Consider the following 12,697-nt stretch of genomic DNA (forward strand, 5'->3'; position numbering starts at 1 on the left):
CACATCCAGGGCAACAGCTGTTATCTGAAATACTTCAATTGGTATACCATCTATTCCTGGGGCTTTATTTTTTGCTATTACCTTCAAAGCAGCTTGAACTTCTTCCTTCATCACCATAGGCTCTTGCTCATATGTTAATCCATATAGACTTCTCAAAATATTCTGAGTCAGATAGGTTTCTCTCTATATTCGTTAATATATATGTCAAATACATCAAAGTTGCAACATGTCAAATGTTTATTATAATAGTGTATCAATTTTGGATAAGTCAAGTTTTTTAAAAAGTAACAGTATGAAAAGTTAATATTCTCAAATAATCCTGTCTGCCAAGGAGTATAAGATATTTAAACAAATGTAATAGGACTGTGAAAGTAACTTTGCTGTTTGAATTAATTAGAGTGGTTTATAGTAGTCACAGCTTTACATTTATGATACACAGATAAATCATATCTATGACTTACTTACTTGACAATAAATCCTAGGTATGAAATATAATCCATAATCATACTGAAATATAATCCATAATTATAGTATTGCTCCTATGGGAAATTATGATTTACTTTTCCAAGAAAATAAATTAAGTGTTTTTCTTGGAGTTTATTTATGAAGGAGGGGAAGGGTAGAATTGAGGTGGAAAAGCAGGGGGAGGGTATAATCACTAGGATAGCAGAGGTTAGTGGGCAGGGGAAAGAAATAGAAAAGAAGGAATGAGGACTTGAAGGGACAGGGTGATAAGAGGCATAGATCAACAGTAACTAATTATATACACTAATATATATATGAATGATTACATAATGCATTAATGTACATGAATGAAACTCAGTGTATATGAATGGCTGTATAAAACACAATGAACATGACTGGGAGAAAGATAGCTTGGTATTAAAAAGTACAGACTATTTTAACTCCAGGATTTCCCATGAGCAATTGAAAGAAATCAGGATTAATACACAGCTATGGAAGGAAAAAAATAGAGGGGGTGTCAGAATTATCAAAAACTAATTTCTTTGTTAGTCAAAAGGAGTAGCATACTTATGTGTTTAAATGTGTACTTTTATTTTGCATTTTTAAAGAGAAGAAAGTTTTTGGTGGTTCTTACAGTCTAGTAAAAACTATCAAAATTTAAAACTTTTCTCATCATTTTTACAGAAGTATTACTAATAAGATAGTGACAATTTTATAAGTAACTGATTAAGGATTATAGCATTTAATTAAGCATGTCTCCAGATACAAATATTTTTTAAAAAATATGTATACATATTTCATTCCACATTTACTACTAAGGAGTATATATATATATATATTCATTTGATACTTTCTCATTCTTACTTCTAGGGAGGTAGATAGATAGATAGATAATAGATAAAATTTGTGTGTGTGAATATACATTTATGTCTACAGAGCTAGGGCTTCATTTAGTGTCATCCTGTAAATGGACAATCTCAGAAAACTCTGGCTTGTTAAGTTTGGTTATGGTGCCTTACTCAAGCAAGAAAATAAAACCCCCACACATTCAGAATGAGTTAACAACATATTTTGTCTTCAGAGTTTCACCTCGCAGGCTCTTCAAGCACTTTATAAACTTTAATTGAGCCTCACACGATCCTGCCAGATATATATGACGATGCTGCCAATTTAACAGATCAGATGGGACAAGAAGGAGTAACTTGCCCCAGATCACATAGCTTGTCAGTACCCAAAAGTCTTCCTTCTGAGTCCTGTGTTCTATTTAATAAGTCTCACTCTTTTAAGAGTCTGTCAGATGACTTCTTAAATTTAAATGAGGACCCTTAAGTAATCATTATTCTCCCTATTTAATTCAACTTGGAAACCAATCAAAGAAAGCCAGGCGTCTTTTGAAATGATGTCTTCATCTTATCCATTATATTTTTCACAATACTTAGTGCGGATAATACTGGTTAAATAACACAAAAAGCAAAACAAAAAAAAATGAATGAGGAACCCTTCATGGGGTTCTCGTTCGATCAGTGAACTTGAAAATAGTTTAAGTAGGCCTAAATAAAATTAAAAAGTTTAGTCTTTATTCTTCTGAACTTTGTAATTAATATACTAACAAGCTGGCAAAATATTTACATATATATTTAACTAAGAAACCATGACTCTTCATCATTATTATTAAAATAAAAGGGTGTTTTGTGTTTGTATAGCCAGAATCTGTTTCTAATTTATGTCATAATACATTAGATTTAGAGTATCTGGCTACTATCACCTTTTCTTTTTAAGTTTACACACATTCTCAAGTTCAGCTGAGAGGAGCCTAGTGATAAAGATTGAAATCATTACTAAGAATTAAAAAAAAGACCAAGATCATTATCTGTGTCTCTAATTACAGGACCCCATATTTTAAAAAACATCCCTGGTCTACAAAGGGTTTCAAAGCATCTCAGCTTTGTCTTACTGTTGCTGTACAGTAAACTCTTCAATCTTAAGAATCAGAAGTAGAAATTTGTGGGCAAAAAAACCCCTCTGCTATCTCAGACCTCATTTTGGTCACAGAGACCGGAATGAACATAATAAAGTTTCATGATACAAAGTCATGAGGCTTTATTTTAGTTGCAATTGGCTTTACTCATGACAGCTGATTGCTAAATAACATTCACGAGAAGTCTGCTCTTCTCTACCAGAACGGATGAGAAACTATTGCACAGAGCTTGGTCATATGGCTGAAATGGCTAATTTAGGGGGGGATGCAAAGAGGAGGTGAAGATACAAAACTCATATATGGGAATGCAGCAAGAGCAGCAATCCCACAATAAATGCCACACGTCATTCAGGGCTGATTATAAGTTCACAGTCATTTTAAGGGATCTCTGTTGAGCTTAATGACATATTTTTCTTGAGTCGTTAAAAATAATTCTTATGACATTATTCTTTGTTTATGCCTCAATTTCCAAGTATGTTTTGTTCCAGCACACTCTCTATGTGCCAATTAAAAATAAACTATCAGTTAGTAAGCTGAGAAAAACTGATTTGAAAGTCTTTAAATCTTGCTGTTCTTTTCTAATTAGAGTTCTGGACATTCTTAGAGCATTGGTTACAGAATTCCACATATATCCCAGTGTTATAGAGGAACAAAAACAAACCCTCAGTAAAAACTTCCTTGCATGCCAAGGAGCCAATACTCCACAGAACTAGATTTTCTGTTTAATACATTTTTTTTAAGATTAAAGAGGGAAGAAGATCATTTATTGCAACAAAAGCAAATGAGAAAAATCTACTTTAAAAAGGCAGAACTTAGTTTATTTTAAGGATACGTGCTGATGCAGTGGATAAAATGCTCACCTGCTAACCAGAAACTGATGGTTCTAACTCACCAGTAGCCGTCTGTGAGGATGGGACAGTCTATCCCACAAGATTACAGCACTGGAAAGTTCAGGAGATACTTCCAGTCTGTGCTGCTCTGAGGAGCATTTCATTTGACTGGCAATGAGTTTTTATAGTCTCGTATGTGAATTTTAAGGAAAAGAGATTTATTACTTCTGAATAAGATCTATCTACGAGTAGATTTTTTCCCCTTAATATGTTTATTTAGCTTCTAATTACTTTTATTTAAAAATGCAAACAATCCTCTGCAGCCTGCATACTATTTTGCTGTTTGTTTGGCTTATAGCATTTTAAATTTATATAAAAACAGCTCTCATTGATGTCAAGTCATAACAAACTCATACCTGACCTCTCCCAGGGGATTTTCTTAGATAATGAATCACCGTGAAGGACAATGCCTATTTTTTTCCCCATGGAGTCACTGGGGGTGGTGGTGGGGGTGGGAGTGCAAGGCTCAAATGTATTGAGCTACAAGGCAGATATGGTGTTTCAGTTAGCATTACAACTCTTTATAGACTATGTTACCTGAGCTCCTAAATTACATATACATTTTATATAAATATTTTATGTATGTAAAAATCTTTATATAGTTCTATCTATATAATTTATATATATATGCTTTATATATACTATACTTGTTTGTTATATCTCTGGTATAACTTGTCAAAGTGAATTATTTTAACTGTAAAGAATCTGATTTTATTCACATTTTTTGTGAAAATTTCCATTTTGATTGATTTATGTGTTGTCTTCTCTATATTATCTTTTTAAAAAAATTTTTAACCAGTAGAGAAAGCTAAACTCGGTGGAAAATAAGATACTCAGGAGCTGCGAATACTAACAGTAACAAACTGACCACTATTAATAATAGCCTAAGGAGCACTTGTGGTCTAATGAGTTAAATGCTGAGCTGCTAAATGAAAGGTCAGCAGTTCAAATACCCCAGGCTTTCTGTGGGGAAAAAAGATGAAGAAGTTTTTTCCTATTAAGATTTATAGCCTGAGGATTCTGTTGGAAGGTCACCATGAGACCTATCCACCCAACAGCAGTGGGGTTTCTTTGGACAACGAGAACCTAAGAAGTTGGGGAGGAGGTAAGTAGGGTGTGGAGTGGGCAAATGCTGACATGGAGAAGGGAGAGGGAGGGGAATAAGAAGAAAAGGGGAGTTACTCTTGTTGTGTTAGAAAAAGAAATGAAAGGTTTACTTCATTTTTCAGTAGGTTGTTGCTATTTTTGCCAATCAGTGGTTTGTTCTGGCAATATTCAGATGCAATGAATCAATGAGGTTGTTGTTATGTGCAATGAGTTGACTGCGACTCATACTGACCCTATGTAAAATAACTCTGAAGCCTGCCCTGTGCTGAGCCAGTCTCATTGACTCCTGTATGCCCACCCCCATTGCCTCAGGGACTGTCTCAGCCCATCTCATGCAGGATCTTTCTCTCCTGCGCTGTTCCTCCACCCTTCCAAGCATGATAACCTTCTCCAAGGACTGGTGCCTCTGGCCACGTGTCCTGTGTATGTGAGCTGGAGCTTCAAAATCCTAGCCTCTAAGGAGTCACTTGGTTTCACCCTTTCCAATATGGATCACGACTTTTTCTTTTAAATGGGAACTCGACAGTCTGTTCAATAAATCACTCAGAAGTGCGTGGGAGGATGAAGAACATTACATTAGGTAAAACTGGCTTATCACAAATACATTTATCTAGAGGCAATCAAAACAAATTAGGGGGAAAAACATGCTGATTAAGTTATTCACTTTAGACTGCAGAGGAACCTCTGCAACATACCCTAGACATTTATTTTAAAATTCAAAACCTAGAGTTTGGTAAATAAATTGAACAATCACCAAGAATCTCCAAGCATTTCAGTAATTTCATTAATCAGCAAAACTGTGAACGAAGAAATAACTTGGAAATAGGCTAATATGCTCAGTGTTATACATTTTGTCATCACAGGAGAAGTACAAAATAGTACCCCTCTATGTACTTCGGGTGATTCACAAGACAGTTATGGTGAGACATGAAAATAACTTTGTTTTGGTTACCAAATTTATCACTGACAGGAGCCAAGTCTACTGACTTCTCCCCTGTCCCTTCTCCAATGATATTTAAAACAAAACAAAAAACCCCAACACTAACAGAGAGCTACATCAAATTTCCGTTACAGCTCATTTTGAGGGCAGAAGGGCTTTCTTTTTGAAAGGCAGCTGGTAGGTCATATTATCCATACAAAAAGTTTTCTGGACACCATGTCCTCTTGATGGGCTATTCTTGAGAGTTTGGAGATTCCAGAGGACCATGCAATGGGCTTGCTTGCATTAGATTTCTGCAGAGCTGGCAGCATTATTCTGGCAGTCTTACATTACAGGTAATCTGATGACAGAAAGGGTGGGCCCCAGGCAGCCAGCACACCCGCAAAGTCAAAGGGAGAGAGAGCGCGCAAGAGGATGATATGCTGGAATCAATGAAACTCTCCCGGGAACTGGCTGTTCCCTTGCAAACGCCACATCCCTAATCTCTGGACTTGCTCAAGTGAGATTCTTCAAAGTCCCCAACACAACACATGGCTGATTCCACAAGGAGAAGCAAAGGAAGAATGTTTTCTGTAAACCATGAGTGGAAGCAGAAGGGACTAAGCTCATAGACAGCAGAGTCAGTGCTGACTGATAGTAGTGCTTGCCACTGTACTTATTTTCTTTGCGCGCGCTCTCTCTCTCTCTCTCTGTATGTGTGTGTGTGCGTGTGTGTAAGTTTTTAAAATATTTATTAAGGGTCTATGGCTGGGTATTGTGCTAGGAACTATGTCAGGGGACAGCAAAAAGTGACCACTTGCCTAACAGGCACATACCTAACAGGCTCTGCCTGAGCACTACAAAAAACCCTAACCGGGAGAGCCTTCCCAGGACTGAGAGTTTGCAGTGGCTCCTGGGTTATTAGGAAACAGTTGTCAAACTGACAAAGGTGATTCCAGTCATGGTCAAGGCAGATGAATTCACAGACAGGCCTCATATTAGAGTCAAGCGGAAAGATAACAAACACGCCACATTCGGAAGTGGTGGTCATTATCACCCATTCAGTTCTCAAGCAGGTGCCAGAGAAAGCTACCATTTCCTCAGAAACCTTTCCCAAAGTGTTCCATATCAGCACATGTGATTCTTTTCTAATAGCCATGTAGCCATTAAATGGCTGTGATATGAATGGGTCACACAGCTTTAACTAGTCCCCGTTAGTGAGTGACTAGGTGATTCCCATTACCTTAGCAGTATGGATTACTATGCAGGCAAGTGAATAGATGGAGCCCACTGGGCCCCTTGTTTATCTCAGGGATGACAATGACTACTGCTACTACTACCACAATGCATACCTAAAATAAAAATCAAGAATCTATGGCTAACGAGCATATATCCTTAAATCTGGGAGAGGGCCACCCTCGTGTTGGCAAGGATGGCCTGCGTCTGCTCTTGGGCAGGGCAGGGCATGTGGCACAGGCAGCCGCAGAGTGCGCATTTGGGAAAGTCTCTTATCTCCATGTCATCGATGCATATATTTGGATAGTGGATAGTATCAAAGTCCCTTGGGGCTGGAATATGCATGTTAATGACCTCAAAGGTTTGGTGTTTTTTTTTAAGTACTAAACATCTTTTTTTGCATGCTCTCAAATTATTACTAAGCAAAACTTCTCAAAACAAGAAAGATTCCAACTAAAAAACAATAAACACTGAGTGCCTATGAAACACTGTATTTTACACAAGGTCTCTAGTCCTCAGGTTAAGCAAAGTATTAACATCCCCACTTGTAAATGAATAAAGTGAGAATCAGAGAGACTGAATTCTTTGGGAAGCTCACATCAGCTGTTAGCAAGTTTGCAGGTTGAGATCTGTGCTTACATGTCTTACCATCTCCACACTACCACTCTATCATCTGTAGGTAATAATGACCAACTACCATACTAGACTAGCATAACTTTATTTTAAATGCTAGGCCCCTACAACTAGTGACAATGAAGCTATGAAAATAGGATATGAGAGAATGAACATGCACTTGTGTAGAGTACATTGAAAATACAAGCTGGGGAGGGTGGGGAGTGTTGTCACTATTTCCCTGAAAAGAGTCTAAAATATTTTTACAATATTATTTACAAAAGAAACACAATTTCATTTGTTTACAATAGACAAAAAGCAAGATATTTTTTTAAAAAAGCATTTACAGTTTGACTCTCTTCACTTCTAAAGTAAAACCAGAAATGGAAAAGAAGAATTCAAGGCAAATGGAAACAAGTAATAAATGTGGTTGTTTTTGTTGTTGTTGTGTACCATCAAGTTGGAATCAACCCATAGCTGACCTTCCAGGGGGTTTTCAAGAGGCAAAAATAACCTGGAAGGAGACTGACATGGGACTAAGAAGAAATTGAAAGATTTATCAGAATTGCGGCCTCTCCCTAATGATAAGTGGGTCTTCTGTTGCTTCCAGATTGTGAGCAGTTTTAAAGTGTAGTATTTTCTTTTGAAAATTGCCTTTCAGATACACAGATGTCTTTGAAAGAGGTGCTATGTAATCTTGACATAAAAATTCCTCCATCATCTGGACTGCAGGGTATAAGAACCAGCTCCACATTAGCAGGGTCAGCTGCCATTTCTAACTGCCTTCCATCAATCAAGAGGAGAGAGCCTTTCAACTGGAAGAAGGAGAGCCTTCAGCTGGAATGATTAGATTTGGCTTCTCTCTCCTGGTTGTCTATTATCCACAAAACCTTTACTTCTGGTTGTTTCCTGAAACTAGGGTAACATCCTTGCCTATGATGCTCAAGTAATGCTCAAATATATAATATGATACTTTTAAAAACTTGAAATCCATGAAAGTGTGAAGATAGAACACTTGGCTCAGGGTTCAGTTTTGCTATGTGCAAAAGACAGGTATCAGTGACCAAGAACATCCACAGCTTTGGGTAATAGCAGCCACTATTCGGATTACTCAGGAAGTTCTGGTAGCCTAGTGGTAAGAAGCTGTTCTGCAATCCCAAAGGGATAAAGATGGGAAATCTCCTCCAATGAGATTTACTGCCTCTGAAAATCCACGGAGGGTGAGGTATGGTTCAATTCTGACTCTGACAACAATAACAATTAACAGTAGGGTACCACTGCCTACAATTTAGAAGAAATATAAATATGCCTAAAATAAGAAAGTTTAAGTAAAAATCTAAATTTAATAAATGGGAATGGATATTTAATTCAATTCCCATGGGGAGCTCTCACAGCCTGGTGGGTTGTACTGCCAACCAGAGGCAAGCAGTTAGAATCCACTCCATGGGAGAATGATTGGTAGTCTCCTCTTCTGTGATTTAGAGTCTCTAAAAACCTCCTCGAGGGTCAGCTATGAGTTGCTTTGGACTCCTCGGCAATAAGTTTGAGGTGAAGTGTAGTCTATAAAGTCTCCAGAGTAAACAACAGAGAAGTGAAGTAGATGGAAATTATCGCAAGGATGAAACCATTTAACCAATGTCATTTAGTTAAGGGTAGAGAAACATATCTGATTAGAACCTAAGTGTCTCTTGGAAACGTTCTATGCTGATTTATTAACATTATCATTTCATCTGAGGAAAGACAAGTTTCACTCTCCTCATTGAACAGAGGCAGAGAGCTTGTGTTCTAGAAAGTTGACGTGACTTGGCTTAACATCATGCAGATTAGCAAGGCAAGGATTTAGGTTCTCTGGCTCCCATTACTTCTGTGTGCCAAGGTACTGATAACACTGCATCACATTTAAGAATATATTATCAGTGTTGTCCACACCCCAACACTGTCTTTTCTTTTTACTCTACATTTTAAGTAGATGTTCTCTGACCTGTGCAGAAGACAGGTGAATTATTTAAAAGAAGATACTCTGAGTGGGGATGAGTTAGATATGTGTTGAGACATGTCAGACTGAAAAAAGACTTTCAATATTAAGAGGAGAGAAGATAAATTCTGTAATGTACAAGTTATCCACTAAGGGTTAGGGAACCATTTTAAAGAGAAATTATTAGTTATTCAGTGGTCCTAAGTACACCCAGCATGCCCTGAGTTGTACCTGTTTATAATATAACAGCACTCTGAGTCAGTGTGTCAACCGATAAACGTTCATACTAAAGATCAGTGATTGCAAATGTTCAAGGAGAAAAAAAATAATAATCACACCCATCACCCTTGAGCAGATTCTGCCTCATGGTGACCACTGAGCTTCTAATGCTGTAAATTTTTACAGGAGATTATCCATCTTTTTCCCATGGAGTCACTGGTGGATTCAAATGGAAAACTTTGTTTATCAGCAGTCCAACATATATTGTGCTACAGGAGATAATAGGTGACTGCTGTTCTAAGATACATTGTGTTTCATTGAGAAAATGGTTTTCCCAGAGACTCTTCAGCAAAGTATTGCTTCAGAGGACTAAATCAATGTTTACTTAAGCTTACCGACTAAATTTACTCACCTGTAGTTTTAATTTCCAAGACTATTAATTTGAGGGAGACCAAAAGTATGAGGTAAACAAGACATGGGAGAGGGGCCAAATTTGATATCTAAAAACATTTCTATAATCCATGAATGCTTAAAACTGTATGACAAACATACAAGCTACTGACATCTGTATCATTCCTTGGACTGAACAATTAAATAAAACCTTATAAGTTTCTTTCTTCTATTTGGGCTTTATCCATGTTTAAATACATACATACCTTCTGACAGAAATGAAATAACCCTGTACCTGTAAATCTGCTTAAAATAACCTATACTTTCTTTCAAAAGTCACACATGCAAAAAAATTGTGTATTGAGTTTCCAGCTAAATCAGAATCTCTTTGGACCTCTTCAGGGTCCTGATAAATAGATTTACACACTTTTTTTTGAGGAGTAAAATCTTCACAGATGTAAAATATATATATATATATAAATTGTCATTCCTTTAGTGAGGACTTTATGTATACACAAATTTACACTTTCTTTCAAAATGAAACTTATTTTATTACATTGTCATGTGACATTTCTTTTCCTGTAAGATACCTTGTATTCTGGGGATTGGAAGCAAATATCCTAATGTTAGGTTACCTTACATTGGCATTCTCCATTACACGTTCCAGTAAGCTCACTGGGAGAACCTGACGACAGTGTAAAGTTGGGGGAGGGGAGTAGGGGTGGAAACTTGGCTGAAATCTCTCTCACACAACTCTCAGTCTCTCTCTTACTCTCTCCTTTTTCCTTTGTCTCTTTCTCTCTCTGGTTAACTATTCTAAAAAAAGAAAACAAAAAAATGTCTTTGGGATGAGGAAAGAGGAATGTGTTCTACCACCTAATACTGATGTTTTAAGTTCTGAGAAGCAATTACCACATTATTATCGTTCTTAAAGTTCTTATTATATGGTGCTGAAAGTTGATGCCTGCACCTGATGGTCCTGCTTAACAACAGATGCAAGTGGCCGGTGGTCTTACCGTCCAGGTGGCGGACTTGGCTGTGCTTGACTGCTGGAAGGACACGTCGAAGCTGTGCGGGCCTGGATAGTCGGTGTTGGAGGGGATGGCTGGTGATGGCGACAGGGCGTCGAAGGTGGAGCTGGGCTGTGCATAGGGCGAGGGCGCCGTGACGCTGTTCTGCGCGTGGTCTGTGTTGTAGGGGCTGGTGGATGAGGAGCCGTTCTGAATCTGCTGGTCCATGCTGTTCAGGAGCCCCAGGTTTGTGTACTGTGGCTGCAGAACACAGAAACCCCGAGGTTATCCATTTAAATCGCAGATCATCGCTCCAAGCGAGCTCTCACCCGGTACATGCATTCATATCCAAGTTTTTAAAAAGCCATTTTCGAGATACAGACCCTTCAAGAGAAAGAAGTCTGAGACATGTAATGATTCTCACTGATCACATTGCTGTTACATGGGGCCATCTGAGATGGGGACTCCTTGAAAGCATTTGTAAGTAGGCCTGGTCTTGACAAATTGTGTGAAAAATGTGCCATGCCCAGTACTGGCTCAAAAATTCTCTTAAATTAATACTCGCTGATATATTTTCTTTCTCCCTGACATGGCATTCACATTGGGAAATAGCATTTGGTAGACATGTTCTCCAGGGGGTTTTAGCATCAAATTTTAGTGTGAGAAGGAAAATTATATGAGGTTCAAATTTTCTTTCACTCCAGTAATCCTAATTGTGTGTGAGGGCACCAATTGTCTCCAATTGGCACCAATTGTATGAGGGGGGCTTACAAGAATAGCAGGAATAGGGAGAACCAACTATAAACTTTAAAAAGGTCACATGTTAGTATAACATCCAAATATGGTATTGTTTCCAATATCCTCATTCTTTTGAGCAATTTATTATTTTTTGAAATAGAGCAGTGTGAGTAAGACACAGCTTTGGTATCTTTTGGTAACTTTTACCCTTGATATCACTCAGAATCATATAAGGTCACATAGCTCCTTCTACCAGACACTTCTAGAAGTCTTCTATATGCATAGTCTAGAGAGCACAGAGCAGGTGCTCATAAAATATTCATCAAAAATTGTGTTTATCGTTTAATTTGTGAAAAACTTAACTGCATAACTATTAGAGAAGACAAATAATTTGGGTATTAAAAAAGAAGTCAGGATTTGAAACCAATTCATCCAGTGCTAATTCCAGTGGTCTGCCTTCTCCATGATATCTAGGAGCCTGATCAAATAAGGAATCCTCAGCTCTGGTGGCCTAGTGGCAAGAAGCTTCACTGCAATCCCGAAAGCGTGGGGTTCAAGACCACCAGCTGCTCTGTGGGGGAAAGATGGGCAATCTCCTCTCATGCGATTAACTGCCTCTGAAAACCAGCTGGAGGGTCATCTACAGGTCAGTTCTGACTCTACCATATATAACAAGAGCATCATTCCTGAACTCAAATTTAACATGTTTCCAGAAGGGGCTAAGCATGCCATGACACATTATTTTCCTTTGTGAAATTTCCCTGGCATGTGGAAGTCTCATTGTTTCTTCAAAGCTGAGCAGGGGAGGTAAAACAAAAAGAAGAAAAGAGGATGGCTAAAAACACAAAACAAAACAAAAAAACCAACAACCCAACACAACAGCAAACAAAACCTCATTTCCCTCAAGTTGGAACCAGTTCATAGCTGAACCTCCATTAGATTTCTGAGGCTGTATTTGGCATAGAAGGTTACCCATCTTTCTCCCTTGGAGCCACTATTAGATTTCAAACACTTAAAACATGTAGCCTTTGGCTAAGAAGCACAACTCCTTATGAACTGTGGTTGTTGTTGTTGTTGTTATGTGCCGTCGAGTCGTTTCCGACTCATAGCGACCCTATGCACAACAGCCCTAAACCCTGCTCTATCCTGCGCCAATCG

General features: G+C 38.0%; 1 protein-coding gene across 5 annotated transcripts in view; it reads right to left on the bottom strand.

Annotated features, from left to right (window-relative positions):
* The window catches only part of TP63 (tumor protein p63), a 329,984-nt gene that overhangs the window by 70,549 nt on the left and 246,738 nt on the right, over positions 1 to 12,697 (bottom strand). For 4 of the 5 annotated variants that reach the window (XM_006897064.1, XM_006897063.1, XM_006897065.1 and 1 more), the window contains one exon: positions 10,808 to 11,062. In XM_006897064.1, coding sequence (XP_006897126.1) covers positions 10,808 to 11,062 — 255 coding nt within the window. Of the gene's footprint in view, positions 1 to 10,807; positions 11,063 to 12,697 lie in introns of those variants that run through there. The other variant, XM_006897067.1, reaches the window with a different exon arrangement.

The sequence above is a fragment of the Elephantulus edwardii genome, unplaced genomic scaffold (assembly GCF_000299155.1).
Source record: "Elephantulus edwardii isolate Elephantulus edwardi_28Jun2011 unplaced genomic scaffold, EleEdw1.0 scaffold00199, whole genome shotgun sequence".
Classification (NCBI taxonomy): domain Eukaryota; kingdom Metazoa; phylum Chordata; class Mammalia; order Macroscelidea; family Macroscelididae; genus Elephantulus; species Elephantulus edwardii.